At 42.8% G+C, this 27328-nt stretch overlaps 1 protein-coding gene across 3 annotated transcripts in view; it reads right to left on the bottom strand.

Annotated features, from left to right (window-relative positions):
- The window catches only part of ARMC9 (armadillo repeat containing 9), a 178995-nt gene that overhangs the window by 141650 nt on the left and 10017 nt on the right, over positions 1-27328 (bottom strand). For all 3 annotated transcript variants that reach the window (XM_031651602.1, XM_031651600.1, XM_031651601.1), the window contains exons 3-8: positions 27025-27150; positions 19963-20133; positions 18095-18250; positions 12079-12171; positions 7836-7860; positions 1471-1628 (exon numbers count right to left, since the gene is read on the bottom strand). In XM_031651602.1, the coding sequence (XP_031507462.1) occupies positions 1471-1628; positions 7836-7860; positions 12079-12171; positions 18095-18250; positions 19963-20133; positions 27025-27150 (729 nt within the window). The remainder of the gene's footprint in view (positions 1-1470; positions 1629-7835; positions 7861-12078; positions 12172-18094; positions 18251-19962; positions 20134-27024; positions 27151-27328) is intronic.

The raw sequence follows: 27328 nt of genomic DNA, 5'->3' as shown, positions 1-27328 counted from the left end.
CTCAGCCTCCTGAGTAGCTGGGATTACAGATGTGCTCCACTACACCTAGCAAATTTTTGTATTTTTAGTAGAGATGGTGTTTCGCCATGTTGGCCAGGGCTCTGGTCTTGAACTCCTGATCTCAGATGATCTGCCCGCCTTGGCCTCCCAAAGTGCTGAGATTACAGGTGTGAGACACCATGCCTGGCTAATTTTATTTTTAATTGTATATTTTTAGTGACAGAGGTCTCACCATGTTGACCAGAGTGGTCTCAAACTTCTGGCCTCAAGTGATCCTCCCACTTCAGCCTTCCAAAGTGCTGGGATTACAAGTGTGAGCCACTGTGCCTGGCCTGAATTATTTTTTATAACTGCAGTGTGAATCTACAGTTACTTCAATTTTTTAAATATCTGTATGTCCACAAATAGATTTTATCGTACTTTATAAAAAGACAGGAATGAGATAAAGATGCCCATGATGACATTATTCAATAATATCCCACAGGCCATAGCCAATGTACTAAGAAAAGTCAAGATAAATTTTAAAAGCAAAACACAAATACTATTTGATAACATGACTGTCAATCTAGAATACAGAAGAATCAATTAAAAAAACTCAAGATTAATGGGATTTAGAAAGGTAGCTGGATATGAAACCAATATTAGAAAATCAGTGGCTTTCCTATGTGACAGCAGGACATGTCCCCCTCATTTTTTTGCCAGCACATATTTTTCTGTCGCCAGACTTATCCTTTGCTAATATTAATAAGGTAGACGCTGGGTGCGATGGCTCACACCTGTAATCCCAGCACTTTGGGAGGCCAAGGTGGGAGGATCACTTGAGCCCACGTGTTCAAAATCAGCCTGGGCAACAAAGCAAGACCATGTCTCAATTTTTTGAAAAATATTTTCTCAAAAAAGGGCCAGACGCAGTGGCTCACACCTGTAATACCAGCACTTTGGGAGGCCAACGCTGGCAGATTACCTGAGGTCAGGAGTTCGAGACCAGCCTGACTAACATGGAGAAACCCCGTCTCTACTAAAAATATAAAATTAGCTGGGTGTGGTGGCGCATGCCTGTAATCCCAGTTACTCGGGAGGCTGAGGCAGGAGAATCACTTGAATCTGGGAGGTGGAGGTTGCAGTGAGCTGAGATCACACCACTGCACTCCAACCTGGGCAACAAGAGCAAAACTCCGTCTCAAAAAAAAAAAAAAAAAAAAAGAAAAAAAAGAATAAGGTAGAGAAATAAAGATATAGCAGACAGTATGTTAAGAAAAATGGATAAAACACTGCAAGAAGCTTGATAAAAACAGTAAAAAATATCGGCCTTATCTCCTTCATGCATGTTGGCTTTTGGAAACAGAGTGGCAGGTGCCAATGGCTTGGAATGGAGAGAGGCAGACTCCATCTGCCATATCAACATAGTCCATGCCCATAAGCCTTCTTCATTGCCAAACAGACATACACACAATTGGGGCTCTTCCTTACCATCTTGCCGCTGACTGTGGCCTCTAGAGAATCCACCAGTTCCGCTGTGACTCCAATAAGATTGTGGTAGTCGGCCTGGATCTTATTGTACCGTTTGAGGTATGTCATTGACCTACGTTCAGCTTCAACCAGCTGCTGGTGGAGCTGCTGCAACATTTCTAGGAAGACAGTTTATATTAAAATAAAACAAACAACATCAATACAAATCTACAATATGAAAAATAATTGTATTCTTCTCAAAGAACTATCATACTTACTGTCAGAATGTTTTGTTGTAACAATAAACTTGACACCATTTGTGTTTCACACTTACTTCTATTTTATGCCACATTTATTTACATAGTGCTGTAACCAACTGACTTAAAATTTCCTTTTCAGGAAGTTCAACTCAATCCTCACTGGGTTTCCTAAGAAAATCTATTCCCTTGACTGAACCTCATGCAATTTCTTTTAGTTCTTCTATGTCTAAGAAAATAAACATTTCTAGGGCTGGTGGTGGCTCACGCCTGTAATCCCAACACTTTGGGAGGCCAAGGTGGGCAGATTCCTTGAGGCCAGGAGTTGGAAACCAGCCTGGGCAACATGGTGAATCCCCATCTCTACTAAAAAAATACAAAAATTTGCCAGGCATGGTGGTGCTCGCCTATAATCCCAACTACTTAGGAGGCTGAGGCATGAGAATCACTTGAACCTGGGAGACAGCAGTTACAGTGAGCCAAGATCCTGCCACTGCCCTCCAGCCTGGGCAACTGGGCAACAGAGCGAGACTTTGTCTCAAAAAAAAAGAAAAGAAATGTTTTATTCTATACTGAGCTCACAAAATGCCTAAATCAAACCTGTGTCTTTTTCTCTGTTTTTGTATTATAAAGTCGTCTGGGGGACAATTCATATCTGCAGGACACTTCTTTATTTTAAATAAAATTTTGGACTACTTGACTCGTGCTAGGAAAAATAAGAATGCAGAAGAGATTCCATCATTCTGCCAGTTTGGTAAAGCATAAAACCACTCCCACCAGGCCTTAGAGCAGGTAGCTTGGAAGGCTCTAGGATTGTCAGCTTGGAAGCCCCCCGTGGGCAGCCCTAAAGACACTGAAGCCAAGCCGCCCTGGTCTCGGCAGAAACAGGCAAATCCCCATCGGTGTTAGCACTTCTTTGCCCATACCACCTGCTCTCTTTCTTGAAGGACATTTTAGACGAAAGGAGGTAGCACTGCCCCAAACCACAAGCCTGGCCAACATGGGGAAACCCGTCTCTACCAAACATACAAAACTTAGCAGGCATGGTGGTGCACTCTCTTAATCCCAGCTACTCGGGAGGCTGAGGCAGGACAATTGCTTGAACCCGGGAGGAGGAGGTTGCAGTGAGCCAAGATCATGCCACTGCACTCCAGGCTGGGCGACCAAGCCAGACTTCATCTCAAAAAAAAAAAAAAAAAAATTGTTTCAGATGGGGCATGGCGGCTTCATACCTATAATCCCAGCACTTTGGGAAGCCGAGGCGGGTGAATTGCTTGAAGCCAGGAGTTCGAGACCAGCCTGGCCAACATGGTAAAACCCCGTTTCTACTAAAAGTACAAAAATTAGCTGGGCATGGTGGCACGCCCCTGTAATCCCAGCTACTCGGGTGGCTGAGGCACTAGAATGGCATGAACCCAGGAGGCAGAGGTTGCAGTGAGCCAAGATCACACCACTGCACTCCACCCTGGGCAACAGAGCTGTCTCAAAGAAGTAAATAAATACAAATAAAGTTTTTCATATATATGCATAGTTCAAAATTAGATAAGCTAAAACTTCCAAAGATGAAAATTCTACAGAATAGTATTCATAATCCCATATTGCAGTAGTAAGTATTGGAGAACATCTATGCAAACTTTCTCAACACAGACCAAGTGGCACATGATGGATCGAGTACCAAAACCCATTAGCTAGGCTCAATGATCTCCCAAACCACCAATGTGAATGTCCCCAAAGCAGTCCCTCTGGACTGCACAAAGGAACCCTTTCCCCCAGAAGTTCATTCTGCAATTTACTAAACATAGAGAGATTATCTGTGGAACTTTTGCCTTGGGAACCGAGAATCAGAATTTACGACAATTTCAAAGTGTGGCACATCTCAGGGATAAAAGGCTGAACTGCCTGCAGCCTACTGGAAACAGAGAAGCAGGTAATAGGGCTGAAATGTTTGTGACCATTTTCAAATACAGTCAGCACTCCATATCCATGGGTACTGCATCTGTGGATTCAACCACCTCAGGTCAAAAATATTCGGGGAAAAAAGCACCTGTACTGAACACATACAGACTTTTTTTTCATATCATTTTCATGTCATAAACAAAACGGTATAACAACAATATACACAGCATTTACACTGCATTAGGTATAGGTAATCCAGAGATGATTTAAGGTATATGGGAGGACGTGTGTAGGTTGTATGCAAATACTATGCCATTTTATATAAAGGACTTGAGCATCTGTGGACTTTGGTTATCTGTGGGGGTCCTGGAAGCAATCCCTATAGAAACTGAGGGACAACTGTATACTCTTTAGGAGGACAGCCTGCTACCCAGAGACATCACCTCGCAGATACTTTAACTAGCTACAAACAAGACCTGTCCATGACTATAAGCTACTTGGGTGACAGCTCAAACACATCAGCTTTATTTCAGAGCATTAAACAGGACTTTCTATTTTCCCTGTCAAAAGTTTTATGAGACAAGAACAGCTAAGCCAAGATGCCTTGCCATGCAAGACCTCAACTTCCTCTCTTTTTTTTTTTTTTTGAGATGGAGTCTGGCTTTGTCACCATGCCAGACTTTGGTGCAATCATATCATAGCTCGCTGCAACTCCTGGGCTCAAACCATTCTCCCATCTCAGCCTCCTGAGTAGCTGGGACTTCAGATGGGCATCGCCGCACTTCATTAATTTTTTTTTAGTTTTTGTAGCAATAGGGTCTCACCATGTTGGCCAGGCTGGTCACAAACTCCTGGCCTCAAGCTATCCTCCCACCTCAGCCTCCCACAGTGCTGGGATTACGGGCATGAGCCACCACGCCTAGTGGCAAGACCTCAACTTTTAATGGAGATGTCTTATTATAACCTTCATGTTATTTTAATAAAACCATGTTAGTCATGCCAGTGAAATTTACTGAGACTCTTCATATCCCAAACTACTGACATAACAGTGATGTAAATATCTCCCCTGTCACTGAGACTTTCTTTTTTAACCTTTCTACTTCACTTAGGGCACTGCATTTTTTTTTTAAGGGTAAATGAGATTTTAATTGGCTGCTCAAGACAAAATGATCAACTTTTAAATATTGAATTGTTTTTCTCACCCACTGTGAAAAGCTAAAATTAACCCCTCTGTCTTTATAATGATATACTCTTTCCTGTTTTTATTCAGATAAAAATTATCTCTTTGCTACTTTGCTAATCCACAGATACTGGATGAAGAAAGTTACAATATATATATTATAACTTATGAATATGAGTCATTATTTTTTAAAATACTGTTTAGGGCTCCAAACTCCAGAAAAATGATCAACTGCTCATTTTCTGAAAGGGTTGAATCAATTCATGCTAGAAATGCCAAAAGATACTATTTCTGTATCCTTTTTAAGTGACTAGGTAAAAATAATAATCCGATGTTACTATATAGTCAACCTGTTTTTATTCCATACAACATTTCAAACGTAATTCCTTTTGAGACAAGTTTCTGCTGCAAGTACCTTTCTTTCCTTCTTTAAAAGCTTATGGCAATCTCACTTCAGGTATGAAAACTTCCTATCAAGATACACAGAACAATGATATCACGTAACCACTTCATTTAAAACAATGCCTGAGTCTAGAATTAAATTAAACTGGGGGCATGTCTGTGCCTTTGGTTACTGCAGCCTTAGCTGCAGGATGAAGAGACAAGGGGGTGACAAATGACTCTCATGCCTGGGCCCCAAATACGAATCTCCAATCTCCATAGCAACACCGCATTACAGAGTTCACTCTGCCACAGACGCACTTTGCTTGTGAGACTCAAATCCACAGCCATTCTGCTTGGCTTCCAGAAAACTCAGTTAAAATCAACCCTAAAGAAGGCTTAAAAACTGGTCTCCTTACTGAAATTCCAACATTAAAAACCTGTAGAGAAATACAGCTCTTTTATTTGCATTCCCCTTCCCATGTTTATTTGATCTGCAAAACTGGGCCACTTATCAGATGGACATAATGCTCCCAGAAAAAAGCTACGCTCAAAAATGCAGTGTATGCTAGCGGCACACAAGCGGCAGAAACTCAGGAACCAGGGAGAGTCTCTCACCACCTTCCCGCCCCCCCCCCCCCCCCCCCCCCGCCTGGGAGTCCAAAGGCTAGTTCAGAACAGCGACCTGGCAGATTCAATTAACAACTAAGGCAGTTCTCTAGGGTCCAGGGATGCAGAGTGTGGTGGCGGTTTTAAAATGCCTGCAGTCTTTGACACAACCTCCTTCCCATCAAGAAGAGGAATGTAATCTTTCTCTGAAGGTGAGGGGCCCTAAGTAATTCACTTGCATGAAACAGAATGCAGTAGAAATGACTGACTTCCTTCAGAGGCTGGGTTAGAAAAAGTGATACAGCTTCCTCCTGGCTCTCTCTGGGGACATTCATCCTTGGAACCCAGGCAACATGCCTGGAGGAAGCCCAGGCCACAAGGAAAGGCCACAGAGGTGTTCTCGTCAAGGGCCCCTGCTGAGACCCCAGGTGACAGCCAGCACCGAACACCACTCTGCGTGTGAGTGCCTGGAGTTGGCCCCACCCCGCTCCACCTGACTGCACAGGAGAGACATGCTGAGGGAGAACAGCTTCACTGAGCCCACAGCTCCCAGACCATGCAGGCTCATCACCACCATCATAAGTGAATGTCGTTGTTTTGTGCCACCAAGTCGGGATGGTCTGTCAGGCAGTAATGGAACAGTAGGCTGAGGTGCATTTCCAGGAGCTGCAGGGCGAGATCCAAATTCCCAGCCCAGTTGAAGATACTAGCTGTGTTGGATGTGAGCAAACTGGCCTGCGATGCACCCTGGCCAAGGCCTGGGCCCAGGTTAGAACTGAGAGAGCGGCCTGCAGGGCTGAGGATGCAGGCTGGGACTCTTCCTCCACATACTGTGCTGGGGACAGGGCAACCTTGGGGAGCTCCAAGACTCAGGGTGCTCCTGTGACCCTTGGAGCAGTCTAGGTTGATACTGTAGGGCCACATCTGTAGCCCTGCTCCTCCATGAAGGGTCAGCAGGGCCTGTCCCCTCTGAGGGACAGAAGGGTCAGCATGGCTGGCAGAACCAGTAGCACACTTAGAATGGCTGAGCTGGGGATACCTGAGGCTACCAAGAGCGAAACCAAGCATCCAAAGCCTTCTCAAAGGCTGATGCTGCCAAAGCCATCTTGAGTGACAAACCCAAACCCAAGCTCTCCCTGAGGTTGACAAACCCCACTGCTCAACTGCCAACTCCCTGGTGAGCAAAGAGCTAAATAATTTATTAATTAATGCTTCCTTTCTTTAAAAGAGTTTCATTCCCTAAAAAGAAACAGGAAAAAGCAATGGCAGGAAGTTCTGAAATCCTCTCTGACATGACTCTGCTTTGAAAGGGCAAATGTGCTGGTGCATGGAACAAGATCTCCTGTAATCACACTCCACCTGCTGGGAACTGAGGGTTATGCCATCAACATTCACCAGAAGGATGACACGCCATCACAGGCCCTTCCCAGCATCATCATTTAAGCAGCTTTCAAAATGTAGTATCAAAGGCAAAACTGAGGCACAGTGCCCCAGCTGTGGCCACCAACTTCATATTAACTATACTTTTTCTCACCTTACCCAAAAGTGAATAGTTCTGGTGAAAATGATTGACCATGGAAAAATAACACTTTATGCTACAAACTGAAGGCTGGAATTCCTACTTTGGAATGGAAAATGCTTGATAAGAATGGGTACTCCATATGTCTTCAAAGACCCCAGTTGACTAGTTCAAGGTAAAAGTTAAACATATTAAAATAATTAACATAAATTAAATTAAAAGAATTCTCTCCTTATCCATGCCGCCCTATGCCTTCTAGGGAAAATGTGTTGCTGTTGCAGTTACTTCCCTTTGGGACATTATTGGATTCTCTTCCTTTCCCCAAGGCTTAGCTATCTGATATATAAGGCGAAGATAACAATACTGGCCCTCCTGAAAATGGGCCTCAAGGAACTGCAGATCAATATGACTGCAAAGCCTTTCATAAATATTTAAACTCTTAAAGCCAAAATCATGAATTCTCTCCATCTTTGCACCGATTTTACTACTTAAAACCTGAACTGGTAAAGTTGTTTTTAGACAAATTTAAATCTAGATGATTCACCTTTGTTACTTTGTCCATTCTCCTTCTGGGATGAAAAAGAAGTTCAGGAAAACAGGCATTCAGGGAACAGTACTTGGGGTATCGGACATCCTGTGGCCAATGTGAGAAAGCACCTCAGCATGGTGAAACAGAGTTCTCGGGCCGGGAGGGCCAGCTCCACCTGTTGCTATAAATAGCTAAGCAACTTCTCCATACTCACCAGACTCACTCCCAAACAAGTCCTCTTCTCCCCATCTCAATTATCACTGTCTGAATTCAAGTCTTGCACTATTTCAAAAGCCTCCTATCCCCTTCCTATCCCCTTCCAAAGGCCTTCCCCACTGCTACCAAGCCATTCTACTAAAAATGGAAATCTGATTTTATACATACTTCAACTCTAACTTCAATTGAAAGCTTGATCCTAAGGAAACTGATATTGAGGTGAAAACAGCATAGCACAGTGTTGCTAAGACCACGGACACTGGAGCCAGACTGCCTGGGTTCAAATCTCAGCTCCCACATGTCTGGCTGCATGACTGAAGGCAGTTACTTAACATGTTTCTTTTCCCTTAATTTGTCTTAAACTTTTCCTCAATTTTTTGGTAATAGCTTTATTCACATACTGTACAATTCACCTATTTAAAGTGTACCTTTCAGGCCAGGCGTGGTGGCTCACGCCTGTAATCCCAGCACTTTGGGAGGCCGAGGCGGGTGGATTACCAGGTCAGGAGATTGAGACCATCCTGGCTAACATGGTGAAACCCCGTCTCTACAAAAATACAAAAAATTAGCCGGGCACAGTGGCTCACGCCTGTAATCCCAACACTGTGGGAGGCTGAGGCTGATGGATCACAAGGTCAGGAGACTGAGACCATCCTGGCTAACATGGTGAAAACCCATCTGCACTGGGAAAAAAAAAAAAAAAAAATTAGCCAGGCGTGGTGGCAGGAGCCTGTCGTCCCAGCTACTCAGGAGGCTGAGGCAGGAGAATGGCGTGAACCCGGGAGGCGAAGCTTGCAATGAGTGGATATCGTGCCATTGCACTACAGCCTGGGCTACAGAGTGAGACTCCGTCTCAAAAAAAGAAAAAATGCAAAAATTAGCCAGGTGTGGTGGCAGGTGCCTGTAATCCCAGTTACTTGGGAGGCTGAGGCAGGAGAATCACTTGAACCCAGGAGGTGGAGTTTGCAGTGAGCCGAGATCGTGCCATTTCACTCCAGTCTGGGGGACAAGAGCAAAACTCTGACTCAATAAATAAACAAATAAATAAATAAAGTGTACATTTCAGTGGTTTTCAGTGTTTTCAGAGTTGTGCAACCATCACTACAATCAATTTTGGAACATTTTCATCATCCTCCAAAAGAAACCCTGTACTCACTGGCAGTTACTCCCATTTTCCCTGCTCTCCCCAGCCCCTGGCAACCACTGATTTACTTTCTGTCTTTCCAGATTTGCCTCTTTTGGACATGTTATGAATAGAGTCATATAATGAACAGAGTCAGTGGCAGTGGTCCCTGCCACTGGCTTCTTTCAGTGAGCATAACGCTTTCAAGGATCATTCATGTTACAGCACGAATCAGTGCTTCATTCCTTTTTACAGCTGGATAATATCAAATGATATTCCATCATTTGGATAACACCACAGTTTGTTTATCCATTCATAAGACGATAGACATTTGGGTTATTTGCATTTTTTGGTTATTATGAATAATGTTACTATGAACACTTGTGTACACATTGTTGTGTGGACATATGTATGTTTTCATTTCTCTTGGGTATATAGCTAGGACTCCAATTCCTGGGTCATGTGGTAACTCTGTTTAAACCTCTGAGGGAACTCAACCTGCTTTTGAAGGCTATTTAATGATATGGGACGATGTTCTCTTCCTTTGATAAAAATACATAGAAATATACGCACACATACATTTACCTACATTTATTACAATTTGGGGGTATGTCTGTATCAAATACATTTCTGTACTTTCCAAATTTTGTATAAGTAATACAGTTGATTTTATAATCAGGAAGTAAAAAGTGATTTTTTGCAACACAACTATTCTCCTGCTTAAAATGCTTCAAAGGCTCCTTATTCCTTATAGGACTTTGCATAAACCTTTATGACCTAGGCCTTGCCTAGTCTCTGAGTTTGCCTACGTCAATACTCTGCTCCAGCAATATTAAATTATTTTAGTTTCCCAGGCACTGTCTCAGTGCCTTTGCACAGGCTGTTTCCTCTACCTGTAATTCCCATCCCTCCTGTGTTTGCCTCACAGACTCCCATTTTATTGTCCAAAGCTCCAATTTGGCTAAGAGAATTACACCTTGGCCTTTTCTTTATATCCCTAAATCCTAGAGCAATATTTGACTCATAGCAGAAGCTTAACGTATTGAACTGAACTGCAAATATTTTCATGTAACAAGGAAAATATTAGAATGTTATTTATAGTGACCTGCTATATTTCAGCATATGCTTCAAAGCATGTAGAACAGGATGAAAGGTGACAAGTACTTAAAAACTCTAATGCCAATAGCTAACAGTTATCAAGCACTTACTATATACTGGACTGTTTCACACAAGTTATATGTATTAACTCAATCTTCATAATCTTCCTATAAAATAGGTACTATGATTTTTTTTTATTCTTATTTTTTTGAGACAGGGTGTCACTATGTTGCCCAGGCTGAAGTTCAATGGCACGATCACAGCTCAATGCAGCCTCAACTTCCCAGGCTCAGGTGATTTGCCCACTTCAGTCTCCCCCGAATAGCTGGGACCACAGTCATGTGGACGCTACCAGGCTCAGCTAACTTTTTGTACTTTTTGCAGAGATGGGATTTCGCCATGCTGCCCACGCTGGGCTCAAACTCCTGGGCTCAAGTGATCCTCCCGCCTTAGCCTCCCAAAGTGCTGGGATTGTAGGCGTGAGTCACAGGGCCCAGTAAGCTACTGTTTTGAATATACTAATATATTATTAATATAACTAATATGATTTACCATGTAAATAATTTTGATTAGATTCTTAACATATTGGCACCCATAATTATTAAGCTGAGCTACTCTGGGCACACTGCCTATGGGGTAGCCCTGTTCCAAGAGGAGCAGTATCAAAAAAAAAAAAAAAAAATTAAGCCGAGAAACACTTTTTAAAAGCATGTTCAAATAATTATAAGTCAAATTGAAAAAGTTCTAGCTTCATTGAAAACCACTGTATATGAAACTCTAGGAAGAAAAAGGATTGGATACGCTAACATCATGGTATGTAGGTAAAGAGAAGAATTTAAACAAAAGCCTTAAGGATACAAAGGCAGAGAGGAGAGCTGTAGATCAGTCTGTTTGGCTCAGGCCAGGCTAAGGAATCTGAAGACGGGCAACAGGGAAGGCTTAGGAAGCTCAAGAAGAAAAGCAGCATAGAATCCTAGTGACAAAAAAACCTCAATTAGGTCAAGAAAGTCAAATGCTTTGGAGTTAGACACGAAGCAGAAGGTATTATGTGGCAAAGTAGCCTATATTTTTCATGAAAGAAAACAAAACAATCACCAATTTTATGATTCAAAACATTATATTCTTGTTATGAAATAACTGTGGCTACATTTTTCTTCCGAATAAAAGGAGACACTTGTCTTTAGAGACTAGTAACCTTTGGGAAACGAGGCTTCCATGGGTTGGGTGACCTCATGTTCTGCTCTTCCTGAAACAGGCTCTATTTACACCTGTCACCCTGGCACTTTGTCCAGTTAGTGCCCCATTTTACTCTCAAAAGTGTCCCAGTTTGAACTGGACTGTGGTGATACTGCACAGCTCTGTACATTTGCCAAAAAGCATTAAATTGTACACCTACCATGGGTAGATTTTACACCTCAATAAAGTTATTTAAAAAGAAATCCCAATTTGAATGACAAGTTAGATTGTTACCTGATCCATATGCCATGGCCTGAAGGCCTTAAAAGTGGTTAAGTGATATTTTGCAAATGGACAATTATCCCAAGGAGTTCTTTTACAAGAAGACAAACTTTCTTTTCTACCAAGACAGCTTCTAGCCACATGACATCAAAATAAGACCTCGCCATAAAGAAAGTCTCAGAGACCTAATGATAGAGAAGTTGATCTCTATAGGCCCTGCCACTAATGATTCTTTGATTTTGTAAATATGAAAGCAACACTATTAATTATCCCTATTTAATGAGGCAACCTAAGCCAGTGTGCTACTCTAAATAAAATCTGCTCTAAAACCATAGGTGGTCTCTATTTGCTTCAAAAGGATACATATATTGTTAAAAGCTTTGGCGTGTTGCTGGCTTTAAATATTAAAGCTAGAAACTTTTCCAACTTCAACTTTAACTCTGGAGTCCAGGAATCCTAAAGAAAAAAACAAGGGAACAAAAACACAAACATTAGATTACTAAGTACCAACAGTATCATCAAGTTGAGGTCATTAGGCCAAAAAACCCTGCACAGTGATTGAAACCAAAAGCAAAATGTCTTGCCAGTGATGTGAGGCTGTGAAAAACAGGTTTAGGACATCTGACCAACTCATTTATAGAAGATTCAAGTGTCCACAGTAGGAAGAAAAAATAGAGTTCTTTCATAAACAGGGAAAAAATAACCCTGAACATGATTTGAATATTTCACGTGATTTAAACACAATCGTGACAAGGAACCTTATTAGGCTGCATACCAAAAAGAGTTCAGTACAGTCTAGGCACGCACAGCACTGGGAGGCATAACATAAACAATTATCACTAAGTTACTGAGACTTTCCCCAAGAAAGGGACTCATTTCCACAAGCCTCATCTAGATAAGAAAAAAGGACAGAAGCTATTTTCTGCCACAAATACCCCATCATGTCAAGAATTATGATATAGTCTTAACATGATTTATCCTTTAAAAATAAATTATTTATCTCAAATAATGCTTATTAAGAAGAAAAAATTAATGACTTAAATAAGAAAAAAACATAACAAGTAACTGTCTTTGTCTCAGGACAATTTTCCTTATACTCTTTATACAGAAACATCTTCTACCCAAACCAAGAAGTTCCACAAAAAAAGCAGCTAAGCCACTAAAAATGCATACCCACCATCCTTTTGGATGCTGCCCTATGGCCCTTGGACCTTTCCATCCTTCTCCACTGTCTGCCTCTCCAGCTCTGTAACCTCCTCCACGCCTCCCACCCCCACCCAATCATTCTAGCCAGTATGTCATCTGATTTCTGGAAAAAATACTGCCAGATGAGCAGAAATTTTTTTTTTTTTTTTTTTTTTTTGAGACAGAGTCTTGCTATGTCACCCACGCTGGAGTGCAGTGGCTCAAGGTTCAAGCGACTCTCCTGCCTCAGCCTCCTGAGTAGCTGGGATTACAGGCGAGCGTCACCAAGCCTGGCTAATTTTTGTATTTTTTTTTTTGGTAGAGACGGGGTTTCACCATGTTGGCCAGGCTGGTCTCGAACTCCTGACCTCAAGTTATCCACCTGCCTTAGGCTTCCAAAGTGCTGGGATTACAGGCAAGAGCCACCATGCCCATTCACAGAGTTCTTACATTTTTAAAAAATTGTGTAATTCCCTTATACTGCATGATAACTTTGTTTATAACATGTGTGTCATTATGGATTGAACTGTGTTCCCTCAAAATACATGCTGAAATCCTAACCCCTGGTACCTCAGAACATGAGGTCGTTGGGAATGGGGTCATTGCCGATGTAATTAAAGTTAAGATAAAGGTCACACCGGAGTAGGGTGGGTCCTTAATCCAATATGACTGGTGTCCTACAAGAAGAAGAAAATTTAGACACAGACACAGAAGGAAGACCGCCACATGATGATGGAGACAGAGACTGGAATGATGCTGCCACAGTCACAGAACACCTGGGGCTACCAGAAGCTGGGAGGGGAAAGGAGGGATCCTCCCCTAGGATTCAGGGACAGCATAGCCCGGCCAACACCTTGATTTCAGATTTGTAGCCTCCAGAACTGTAAGACAATGAATGTCTGCTGTCTCAAGGCATCTGGCTTGTGGTACTTTGTTAGGGCAGCCCTAGGGAAATCACCCGAGTGCTACAACTCAAGGTAGTCTATGCTCAACCACACAGAGAAGAATCTCAGGAAAGGACTGCTACATCTCAAAAAACAAAACGAAATGCTTGGGACATGCAGACTTCCAGTTAGATTGCTCTGTTGTTGACTACTATTTTGTATAATCAACAAATATGTGTTTTCAATGTATTTACTAGCTTTATGATGCTCTGGTGATGACAGGGATGAGACTGAAATAAAGCCTCTCTGGACATGAGTCACTTATATTTTTTCTTGACCATTCTTACTTTTTCTGTGCTTTCAACTCTGAGAAGAAGAACATTTCTGAGCTGGGCGTGGTGGCTCAGTTTGTTAAATGAAGAGATGGTCAGAGATAGGAGGAAAATTAGAAGGAAAATTAGAGCAAGGAAGCCAAGGAGTTTTTTTTGAGACGGAGTCTTGCTCTGTCACCCAGGCTGGAGCGCAGTGGCACAATCTTGGCTCACCCCAACCTCTGCCTCCCGAGTTCAAGAGATTCTCCTGCCTCAGCCTCCGGCGTAGCTGGGATAACAGGCATTAGCTACCATACCTGGCTAATTTTTGTATTTTTAGTAGAGACGGGGTTTCACCATGTTGGCCAGGCTAGTCTGGAACTCCTGACCTCAGGTGATCCGCCCACCTTGGCCTCCCAAAGTGCTAGGATTAGAGGCGTGAGCCACCACACCTGGCCTAAATTTTTAATATGTTAAAGAAATAAAAGAGAGGAAGGAATGAGAGACTATAAAAATGTCCCAGCAAATTTGAATAAACAACAACAACAAAAAACTTCTAATAAAGAGTTAACTGAAATTACAAATTCAATGAAAAGGTTAAAGAATGGACTAAACAAAGCTGGAGGGTGAGTTTGTGAACTGGAAGGCAGATGTGAAGAGATCACCCAGAATACAGCCAGAGAGATTAAGAGAAGGAAAACATAAGATATTAAAATGTATGGCGAGCACAATGATGTGCACGTTCTTAGCACCACTCAGCTGAACCCTCGAAAATGGTCAAAATGGTGGCAGTGCATGCCTATAGTCTAGCTACTCGGGAGGTTGAAGTGGGAGGATCACTTGAGCCAAGGAGGTCAAGGCTGTAGCGAGCTATAATCATGCACTTCAGCCTGAGGGATAGAGTTTTAAGAGGCTCCATCTCTTTTTAAAAAAAAAAAAAAGTCAAAATGGTAAATTTTATGTTATGTGTATTTTATAATTTTTTAAATAAAAAAGACATGGAGAATATAATAGGTCTCATATACATTTAGTCAGATATCTAGGAGATAATAAAGAGAATGGTAATATACAGAGATACAAACTGAGCATTTTTCAGAGTTGTTGAAAGACACAAAACTTCACATCCAGGAAACCCAACAAATCCCAAGTAAAAATAGAAATCTATCCCTAGAAACACTGTAGGGAAATGATACAATCCCAGAGGCCAGAGAAAAGCGATGGATCACCTACAAAGGAACAGCAATTAGACTGACAGCCAACTTCAAAATAGCAGCAATGCGAGCTAGGAGACGGTGCAATCTAGCTAAGCTTTGTATCGTCAATGTACTAAGAGAAAATAACTGTAAACCTAGTATTCTAAATCCTACCTGAGAAAGCAATAAAGACACTGCAGTCAAACAAGAACTGAAAGAAGAGATCTTCAAGGAAAGGGGGTTTTAAAGACATGTACTTAAATAGGAGGAGACAACTATCCCAGATGGAAGGTCATTGACACAAGATGGAATGATGAACAAAAATACTAGTAGCTATAAGGGAAAATCTACACACACTGATTGCATAAAATAGTAAAACTTCCTAATTTGTACATTTTAAATATATAACTAAGATACTTGGCAGAAAAAAAAAAAAGCACATAAATTGCAAAGGGGATGAATGAAGTTAATGCATTCTGAGTTCCCTGAATGTTCTGGAAGAAAATAAAGATTAAATTTAGACTTTATGGCTGGGCGTGGTGGCTTATACATGTAATCCTAGCACTTTAAGAGGCTGAGGCAGGCGGATCATCTGAGGTCAGGAGTTCGAGACCAGCCTGGTCAACATGGTGAAACCCCGTCTCTACTAAAAATACAAAAATTAGCCAGGCATGATGGCACGTGCCTATAATCCCAGCTACTCAGGAGCCTGAGGCAGGAGAATCGCTTGAACCCAGGAGGTGGAGGTTGCAGTGAGCCAAGATCGAGCCATTACACTCTAGCTCGGGCGACAAGAGTGAAACTCCATCTCAAAAAAAAAAAAAAAAAAAATTGACTTTATTATGTATACATACTAAAAATATCTATGTTACCATTAAAAGAACATATGTAGACTAACAAAAGAAAAAAATGGGATAAAATCAATCTCCACGAATACAGATGGTCATTAAATTCCTTAAACCACCAGAAGCTGAACTCCATCTTGGAACACCAAACCTGAGCGAGTCAAGCTGCCAGCTGCAGCCTCTGCTAGGCCCCATCCCTGATTCTGCCAGCTCTGCTGCCACCTGGATCCAAGCTTTATCCATGCTGCTATGCCAGAATAGTCATGAACAGAATACTCAGGAACGGAAGTCTCACTGTGAGAAAATCTACCGTCCCCTTCCAAGATTATTTATTTTTAGAAATTTTTAAATTTAATTTTTAATTTTTTAAAATTTATTTTTATTATTTTCTTTGTTTTAATCCTCCAAGACATCTGAACCCTTCCAAATTTAACCACCTTCTTAATGTTTATTTCTTCAACTTTCTGGGAGAAGAAGTAGGTAAATCTAGAATGATCAAGAAAAAACAGCAAAAATTTCAACTTGGGCTACTCTACAAAAGGCCTGCTTTAATGAAAGCAGTCAACTAAGTAGCCTTCAGTTTAGCAGTTACTATTCAGGAGGGATGAAAGTTGTTTTACAGAATTATAACTGAACAGGATGCTGAAATGTACTGGGATTTGGAAGAATTGCATCAGTTGCTGTTGAGTGACAGAGTGACCTGGGTGACAGAATGAGACTCTGTCTCCAAAACACAAACAAACAAGGCCAGGCGCAGTGGCTCACGCCTGTAATCCTAGCACTTTGGGAGGCCAAGGCAAGTGGATCACCTGAGGTCAGGAGTTCAAGACCATCCTGGCCAACATGGTGAAACCCCATCCCTACTAAAAATACAACAATTAGCCAGCCGTGGTGGTGCGCACCTGTAGCCCCAGCTACTCAGGAGGCTGAGGCAAGAGAATCGCTTGAACCCGGGAGGCAGAGGTTGCAGTGAGCCGAGATTGCGACACTATACTCCAGCCTGGGCGACAGAGCGAGACTATCTCAAAAAAAAACCAATTAAACAAACAAAACATACTCGTGTTAAAATTCATGGAACTATACATCCTAAAAAGTCAATTCTATGTGTGAGAATGTAAAAAGTTTAAAGTTGCCATTCGAGCAGGTGAGAATCCTTGCTTGCTGTAATTTTTTTTTTTGAGACAAGGTCTTGCTCTATTGCCCAGGATGGAGTGCAGTGGCACTCTTGGTTCACTGCAACCTTCACCTCCCGGGTTTGAACAATTCTTCTGCCTCAGCCTCCTGAGTAGCTGGAATTACAGGTGCATGCCACCACGCCCAGTTAATTTTTGTACTTTTAGTAGAGATGGGGTCTCCCCATGTTGGCCAGACTGGTCTCAAACTCCTGGCCTCCAGTGATCCACCCACCTCGGCCTCCCAAAGTGCTGGGATTACAGGTGTGAGCCACCGTGCCCGGCCAACTTTCTGTAACATTTTAACACTGGTACACATATGCCTAAAAACTACTTTTGTTTGCTTTGATGTATATGTAAAGGGAATCACATAGCTTGTCCTCTCTCGTATCCAGCTTAAGATTTCATCATTGTGTGATTTAGTTCATTCATTCTCATTGATGTATAATATTCCATTGTGTGAATATAACACAATGTATTTATGCATGCTCCTGTTGGTGTACAATTGGGTTGTTCCTAGTTTTTGCTATTACAAAGTGTTAATTACTGCAATTCTTCCAGATTTAATGTATGTACAAGTCGCAAACCACTGCTAGTACAGGATGGCAAAAACCAAACCTAACTAACCATCTAATAGAAGACTGACTAAAAAATTATGGCTATAACTAAAAATAATAACAGAAGCAAATTTTAGTTTTTTAAAGCATCATTCAGAAACCCCCAGCTTATAGAAGATAAAACCACAATGTCACCCAGGACCTGACACAAGAGTTAAAAGCTGGCACTTGCCTGGAAGAGTTCTTTAAATGACGGGTGCACCATAGGGTTGGGAACAAAAGGAAGGGCATAGAAAGGAAGAAACTCTGTGGTCTGGCTCAAGGCTGCCCCTTTGGTCTCCAGGTAGGTTTTGAAGTAAGAAATCTTTTCATCCAGCTCCTCTTTGTCCTGGAGGAAGGGAAAGCATTTGTTTGAGGTCTCCAGCTCAATGCCCAGGCCATCTGCTCACCCCATCCTCTCTCTGAGGCTCCTTCTGTCCCAGTCATGTCGCTGGCATCCCCTATCTAGCCTGGCAGGTGCGTTGTCTCTAGAATTCTACCATCCACCCTAAATTTCCCCCTTAATGAAACTTAGGAAGATCAGAGAACTGTATATACAGTTCAATATGCTGCTTTTTAACTTTATTATTGCCATTTTCTCACATCCTTAAAATTCTTCATAAACATTTTCAATGGCAGGACAAAACCTCATCTTGTCTATCACATTTATTTAACTAGTTTCCTCATTATTAGACAGACACATGGCTTCTACTTTTCAGATATAAATAAGTATCTGTCTGCATTCCCATGCCTCCAGCAGGAGCGGTTTCTAAAGGTTAACAGGCATTTCTTTATGGTGTTTGGAAACAGAAGCTTCCATCTCGCTCCTTTCCTTTCTTGTGCTAAGGCCTGGGCTCGCTCCGTGTCACTATTCCATGTGTATCCCAGGCAAGTTAGTTCCCCTCTCAGGGTTCTACCTCCTCTTGGCCCTCAATGAGAAAACCAGAGTTGGTGAATGTGGGGCTTTGCTCCCACACTGGCTCTACCAGTCATGGCCTTCACAGTCTCGTACACAGACTAACCTGTTCCAGAGTTGGTGAATGTGGGGCTTTGCTCCCACACCGGCTCTACCAATCATGGCCTTCACAGTCTCGTACACAGACTAACCTGTTCTTACAGACACATCTCAGTTGACCTATACCAGGAGGCCCTCTTTTGACCCCCAGACGTAAAAGAAACAGAAACACAAACAGAAAATGAAAATCTCCTGTGATCTTCCCTGGAAGAGTAATAACCTGAGGAACAGCCTTCCAACAACTACTACAATGTACGGTCCCGCTGCTCCCTCCACCACTGTCCCCACCTTTGGTGTTCTGACATTCTCATGCGCTCACATTGGTCCACAGGGCAGTAATTAATGCACGGGGTCAAATGCCAGCTCGTCTCTGTTGCCCTTCTGTCATCAAAGCTCAGCCACCCCAGCAGCTTGACACTTCAGCCCTCTCCTCTCTTCCCATCTCCAACCCCATCTGGGAAAGGACTGCAGACGCTAAATTCAACCTATCACTCAAAAGGACTTTCCACAAAGAGACGTACCCTTTTCCACGACTTAAGTTTAAATGTGTGTTCTGGCCAGACACAGTGGCTCATGCCTGTAATCCCAGCACTTTGGGGGGCCAAGGTGAGAGGACTGTTTGAGCCCAGGAGTTCAAGACCAGCCTGGGCAACATAGCAAGACCCTTTCTCTACAATAAATATGTAAATAATTTTATGTTCTAATATAGGGTCTAATATGCAGCTGAAATATGGATTCTCTTAGACATACATGTCTACAGACGAAATTGCCAAATAAACTTAATTTTGATGAGGTTTCAAAAACTTGAGGTATTTAGGAAAACAATATAGCTTTGATTACAGAAATTATTAAGTCTCCATAGAAATTAGAATATAAGCTGCTGGGAATATGGTAGAAAATCACTCCTCAGGACAGAGGATGCCTGTACCTTGTAAGCAATATAACAAAACAGCCACATATAAACTCCACACCCATGTGGACAATGACAGCAAACACTGTTCATTAACACACCATTCAGACCCACCCGCAACACCAGGTAAACCCACCGGTCTCCCCACAGAGTGCTTCAGAAGATAGATGGCAAAATGGATGTGGAGATAGAATTCCAGCTTCTGGGCAAAGGAGTCCCCATCTCGGACGGAACTGGGAATGTGCTCCTCCCACAGACTGAAGAACACCTTCTGGTCTCCGTCGTCAAATGCAGCAACAAGATCCTTCTGTGGAGAAGACATCAGACTACACCTCGTTGTAAATTTCAACACCCAAAATTCTCACAACTCACAACACCACGGATTTCCCACATACTTCTTTTTAGAGGTAAAGGATAGAAAAACAGAGATCCCACAGGATTCAAGCTCCTGAGTCTGCGATTCCTGCAGACCAACCCTGGTTTCCCACACCTTTGCAATATCTAATCTGGGCACTATGAAGAACACACAAAACATTTAAGGTCTTTGAAACAGAAAGAATCAGGCATAGAACAAAGACTTGGGGCCAGAGAACTCACGGACACATAAATATACTGAAGTCACCCTTTGGACCTGCTGACCCACAGCATGCAACTGACAAAAACTATCCAGACCGAGTCTAGCCGGGCCTCCCAGGAACAAATCTCACGTGCACGGAAGGTTGCTGACAGCATTGCTCCACGTCCTGGAGTGGCCGGGAGCCCACACACACTGACCCAGTCAATCCTGGGCCTAGGCAATAGCACTGCCACTTGCCCCACTGCTAGAAGCACACCAGGCTGAGATGGAGCTGAAGGAAGACCCCAATATACCATAAGGTGACTGTCCATGCCTGCCAGCTGCAGCTGCAGCGACAGAGAAGGCTGGAGGTGGAGGAAGGAGCACCAGCTCAGTGCTGTTTGACCTGGGACAACGACAGCGTCATGATTTAGCATGCACTAGTTGAAAGAATTCTGGAGAAAGGAAGTGGCAATTATCACGTCACCTGTCTCACAAGGAAGATAATTCACCTGTCACAAATACCTGTGGCATAATTTTGTGGATTTAAGTAAAAGGCAGAAGTGAAAGAACTTCCTAAGAGTCTAAAACAATGCAGCTGCTGCTGTTCTTTTTGTATCGAATGCCCAAGATATTTGGACTTACATTTTATGCTCAACTGCAACAGTGTTTCTGAGATTGGATTTTCTATAGAATCCCCACTTCCGGCCGGGCGCGGTGGCTCAAGCCTGTAATCCCAGCACTTTGGGAGGCCGAGATGGGCGGATCACAAGGTCAGGAGATCGAGACCATCCTGGCGAACACAGTGAAACCCTGTCTCTACTAAAAAAATACAAAAAACTAGCCAGGCGAGGTGGCGGGCGCCTGTAGTCCCAGCTACTTGGGAGGCTGAGGCAGGAGAATGGCGTAAACCCGGGAGGCAGAGCTTGCAGTGAGCTGAGATCCAGCCACAGCACTCCAGCCTGGGCGACAAAGCAAGACTCCATCTCAACAAAAAAATAAATAAAAAAAGAATCCCCACTTCCCCACCCAATACCATTGTTACTTACCACCATTATTGGCCTTTGTTCTTTTATACTTCTAAAAATGAGTTCATGGGTGCAGTGGCTCACACCTGTAATCCCAGCACTTTGGGAGACCAAGGCGTGTGGATCATGAGGTCAGGAGTTCAGCCTAACCAACATGGTGAAACCCCGTCTCTACTAAAAATACAAAAACTAGCCAGGCGTGGTGGTACATGCCTGTAATCCCAGCTACTCCGGAGGCTGAGGCAGGAGAATTGCTTGAACCCGGGAGGCAGAGGTTGGAGTGAGCCGAGATTGTGCCACTGCACTCCAACCTGGGCAATAGAGCGAGACTCCATCTCAAAAAAAAAAAAAAAAAAAGTGAGTTTACATGGCCGAGCATGGTAGCTCACACTTGTAATCCCAGCACTTTGGAAGGTCAAGGCAGGCAGATCATTTGAGCCCAGGAGTTCAAGACGAGCCTGGACAACATGGTGAAACCCTGTCTCTACTAAAAATACAAAAATTAGCTGGGCGTGGTGACATGTGCCTGTAGTCCCAGCTACCTGGAGGCTGAGGTGGAAGGACCATCTGAGCCCTGGAGGTAGAGGCTGCAGTGAGCTGAGATTGCACCACTGTATTTAGCCTAAGCGACAGAAAGAGACCCTGTCTCAGAAAAAAAAAAAAAAAAGAAAAACGTTTACAGATAATTTTCCTTCAAAATTGTCATTTTTAAAAATTACTTGTTTTATCTGTTTATAAGCAAATTTTCTAACATAAAATGGAAACGTATAGAGAACAAATAATGTAACAGTGTTTGGTTACACATATGTCAAAGATGTTGATTGGTAAGGAATCCTCAAATCTGAATATTACAAAAATGTTCACTATGTCATGTGATCAAAAACTGTCTCTGAATACTGCCTGATGCTGGAAGGTGCCGGTTACATTTCAAGTAAACTCAGAATTTTTCTAATAAGCCCTACAATGAGCATCTACCTCCTCAAGGCTGGCTCTTCTGTTCCTCCTGGACACAGGCAAGGGACAGTCTGTTAGCAGCTGTGGGTGAGGGTTGCCAAAACAAAGCACAAGCAGCTGAATACAGCCACCTCTTGGAAGAATTTGGGGAAGCTGGCCAGAGACCTGCATGCTTGTTAATGACTGCCACAAAGGTGAACAGATCCTCCTGGGGCAGTGCTATGGGGCCAGGCTCACCCCCACGCTTGCCTCTGCCAAGGTCCCAAGCAAGCCCTGTGACCATTCCTGAGGAGGCCTTGCCACGAGAAGTGTGGTGACCAAGAGCTCTCTGACTGTGTGATTGAGGTGAGCGCAGACTCTTGTGAAATGTTATGGCTTAGAGAAAAGATATTTTCTTGGTCCGCAGTCCAGTGCTCTAACCCTGAGCTATACCCCCTCCTGAGAAAAGATATTTTCTTAACATGGCTTGGCAGAATCCACAAGTCAAAAGGCCCATCTACAGTTTGTTCTAAGGTCTCTATTTGTAGATCTGAAACCACAAACCTTTGCTGTCATCATAATCACCTCTATCATCCTTCCTAACTCATGACTCATATTCTGTACCTGGAAATGGTCCCTGAGCTTAAAATAATACCCACACATAAAAGAATCCACTATTATAACTTACAGTCACAAAATATTAGTGATGTTCTATAAACTATGATCAAAGCAGAATCAACAAGATGAGAAAATGTGTACACCATCAATAGTAACTTGTAAACACACATGCTTCTTACATCTCACAACAATGTAAACATACTTAACACTACTGAACTATACACATAAAACTGCTGGGGGAAACTCACTATTTTTTGAGTTCCACTAAAAATTAGCATATTTTGCTCAACCTCAGTTCTAGATGTATTTTTTTCTTCTTCTTTTTAAATTTTTTTCCCCACTCTTCTTCACTCAAACCAGACATTTCATTTGGGAAATCTACCATAGTGGGGGACACAGCTGTTGACTGGATGAGCAGAAAAGAAATGTTTGTGACAATCAGAAAGATTCAAGGTCTTTCAAGTTATATAAAAATGAACCTGAAGACATCAGAGAAATACAAATCAAAACTATGAGAAGATATCACTTCAAACCCATCAAAATGGCTAATATTTTAAAAACACACAGAGAGAAAATAACAAGCATTGGCAAGGAAGTAGAGAAACTGGAACGCTTAAGTACTGCTGGTGGGAATGGAAAATGGTACAACCACTTTGCAAAACAGCTTGGCAATTCCTCAAAAAGTTAAAAACAGAGCTACCATATGATCCAGCAATACTTCCTGGTATACATCCAAAAGAACAGAGAGCAAGGCCTTAAAGAGATACTTGCACACCCACGTTCACTGCAGCACTATTTTTTTTTTTTTTGAGAAGTCGTCTCGCTCTTGTCCCCCAGGTTGGAGTGCAATGGTGCAATCTTGGCTCACTGCAACCTCCGTCTCCCAGGTTCAAGCTATTCTCTTGCCTCAGCCTCCCGAGTAGCTGGGACTACAGGCACTGGCCACCACGCCTGGCTAATTTTGTATTCTTTTTTTTTTTTTTTTTTGGGTAGAAATGGGGTTTCACCATGTTGGCCAGGCTGGTCTTGAACTCCTGACCTCAGGTGATCTGCCCACCTCGGCCTCCTAAAGTGCTGGGATTACAGGCGTGAGCCACTGCACCCGGCCCTAACAGCATTATTCTTAATACCCAAGAGGTGGAAGCAACCCGAGTGTCCATCAATAGAAGAACAGATAAACAAGCTGTGGGGTGTGTGTGTGAATATGTACCAGAGAATATTATTCAGCCTTTAAAAGGAAAGGAAATCTTGTCATATACCGCAACATGAATGAACTCTGATGACATTATGCTGGGTGAAATAAGCCAATTACAGAAAGACGAATACTGTATAATTCCATTTATAGGACATATCTAAAGTAGCCAATTCATAGACAGAAAGTTAAGAATAGTGGCTGCCAAGGCCTAGGGGGAGGATAAAGGGAGAGTTGTTCAATGGGGACAGAGTTTCATGTTTGTAAGATGAAAAATTCTAGAGATCCGTTTCACAACAACGTGAACACATTTAACACTACTGAACTGTACATGTAAGAATAGTTAAGATGAGACATTCTATTTTATCTTTAATCACAATTTTTTAAAAAGACCTGAAGAGACATTTGAGTGTTCTCAGATGCAGCTGGAGCTGAAAGGCAATGGGAACCCAGTTGGAAAAGTGTACAGCAGCCGCCTCTGGAGGGACCTGATAAGCAAAGAAGCTTCACGACACAGGGCCTGTCGGCCTTACCCTGTATCATCACATAATCTGGTCACGTGTGAACTCCACAAAAGATTCTCACTGTTCTGCTAGTTAGGTATTGAGGATTTGCTACATTCCTCTCAAATGGTAGCTTTAATTAACAGATGCTCACACACACTTCCCACGTGTAGGGTAAAGGTCTTTTTTTCATCCAGAAAGAACCAGGGAAGCCAGGTGCTGGGGAGTGAAGCTGATTCCCCGAGGAACACAGTTCACTCTAAGAACCTGTTTTCGCCTCTAATAATGACCGTATTCTTCTATGTTCTGAACATATCTCTCTGGGGGAGGGGGTGCCAGGGAGGTCTGGCTCCTGTAGCATCCACAGAAGAGTCTGTGTTGACAGAAAGCAGCAGCAGCTCAGCATCCAGGGGCCTGCGGCCTGAAGGGGAGCAGGCAGAGGGTTCAGCCCTGCCTTGAGCTCCACAGGCCACTTCAAAAGAGCCCCTCTCTCAACAGTGCCCATGCCAGGCCACTAGGGAGTCAAGTACTGGGAGAAAACCAGCGGTGGCTGCCACCTGAACTCCAGCTACTCAAGGGGCTTGCAAGCCAAGCCTCAAATTATTTCTGGAAGTAGGTAGGTTAAAATTTAAAAATCTGTTGAAGTAATAAGGCCAGGTGCAGTGGCTCATGCCTATAATCCCAGTGCTTTGGGAGGCTGAGGCGAGAGGATCACTTGAGATTGGGAGTTTGAGACCAGCCTGGGAAACACAGCAAGACTCTGTCTCCACATAACTTTTTTTTTTTAATTATAAGAATAAAATAGACCAGGCATGATGGCTCACATCTGTAATCCCAGCACTTTGGATGGCTGAGGCAGGTGGCTCACCAGAGGTCAGGGGTTTGAGACCAGCCTGGCCAACATGGTAAAACCCTATCTCCACTAAAAATACTAAAACTAGCCGGGCATGATGGCGTATGCCTGTAATCCCAGCTACTTGGGAGGCTGAGCCAGGAGAATCGCTTGAACTCAGGAGGCGGAGGTTGTAGTAAGCCGAGATCCTGCCACTGCACTCCAGCCTGGGCAACAGAACGCAACTCCGTCTCAAATAAATAAATAAATAATAAAATCATCCAAAGGTGAAACATGCTGTCTCAGGAAATGGTCAGTGGAAATATTCTAGGTGAACTGATTACTTACCTGGCATATTACAAATGAGATCGAGACATCAAATAATGGTTAAAATAATGACTTTTTTTTTTTTTTGGAGACAGGGTCTTACTCTGTCACTACAGCTGGAGTGCAGCAGTATGATCATGGCTCAACGCAGCCTTGATTTCCTGGGCTCAAGTGATCCTCCTACCTCAGGCAACTAAGCAGCTACAACTACAGGTGCATGCCACCACGCTTGGCCAATTTTTTATTTTTTATAGAAACGAGGTTCCGGCTAGGCGTGGTGGCTCATATCTGTAATCCCAGCATTTTTGGGAGGCCAAGGCGGGAGGATCACTTGAGGTCAGGAGTTCGAGACCAGCCTGGCCAACGTAGTGAAACCCCATTTCTACTAAAAATACAAAAATGAGCCAGACACAGTGGCATCTGCCTGTAATCCCAGCTACTAGGGAGGGTGAGGCAGGAGTATTGCTTGAATTCCGGCGGCAGAGGTTGTGATGAGCTGAGATCGTACCACTGTACTCCAGCCTGGGCTACAGAGTGAGAGATTCCGTCTCAAATAAAAAGAAGAAGAAACGACGTACTACTGTGTTGCACAGGCTGGTCTTGAACTCCTGGGCTTATGTGATCCTCCTGCCTCGGTCTCCCAAAGCGCTGGGCTTACAGGAGTCAGCCACCATGCCCAGCCAAGGATTTTTAAGTTCCCTTCTAACCCTGAGAGTTGAGGTCTGTATAATCTCCCCTGCAGCCCACTGGTATTCACAGAGTTGCTCAGACTTCCTTTCATAGACCCACCTCGTCAGTCTCACTCTTGCTCCCTGTTCCCTCCAACCTCCCCAAGCTAGAATGCAAATGCTGTACTGGCAGGGGCTGGATTTCGTTTGTTCGCTGTTGGATCCCCAGCGCCTAGAATTAATAACCTGAAACTCCTCAGGAGGAAGGCTACAATTGTCTCAGTTCCTAAACATTGCATGTTTCTTCTTTTCCTTCTTCCCAAGAAATGTTTGTGAAAGATCTTATATAGCTACACATTCCCTAGGGAGGGTACAGAGATTTAAAATGACATTATTAGTTCATCTATAAACACTTGTGCAATCTAAAGTAACTCTGAGCAAGTGCTCAGAAACTATTCCAGCACTATCCAATGGCAGCATTTTCCACAAGCTGGGAGCATCTTGAATTATCTACAGGGATGAAAAATAAGCAAAATGTTACCTGAATTGTCAATGATTTGGAGTCTCTGAAAGATCCACCTACTGTTTTACACAATGGTTTTCCTTTTATTTTGCATTCTTTTGAAAATGTTTTCAAGGTGTCTTCAAATTCAGCAAAATCTAAATACTATAAAAAATAAATAATTCAATTAAACAGCAAAACAAACAAATAATCTAATTTAAAAACAGCCAAAGGATCTGAATAGATATTTATCCAAAGAAGACATTAAAAGGACCAGCAGATACCTGAAAAGGTGCTTAACATCACTAACAATCAGAGAAATGCAAATCAAAACCACACAGAC

The sequence above is a fragment of the Papio anubis genome, chromosome 10 (genome assembly GCF_008728515.1).
Source record: "Papio anubis isolate 15944 chromosome 10, Panubis1.0, whole genome shotgun sequence".
In the NCBI taxonomy this organism is placed as follows: Eukaryota; Metazoa; Chordata; class Mammalia; order Primates; family Cercopithecidae; genus Papio; species Papio anubis.
The sequence above is the reverse complement of the archived record's forward strand: the minus strand, read 5'-3'. Positions and strand labels throughout refer to the sequence as shown.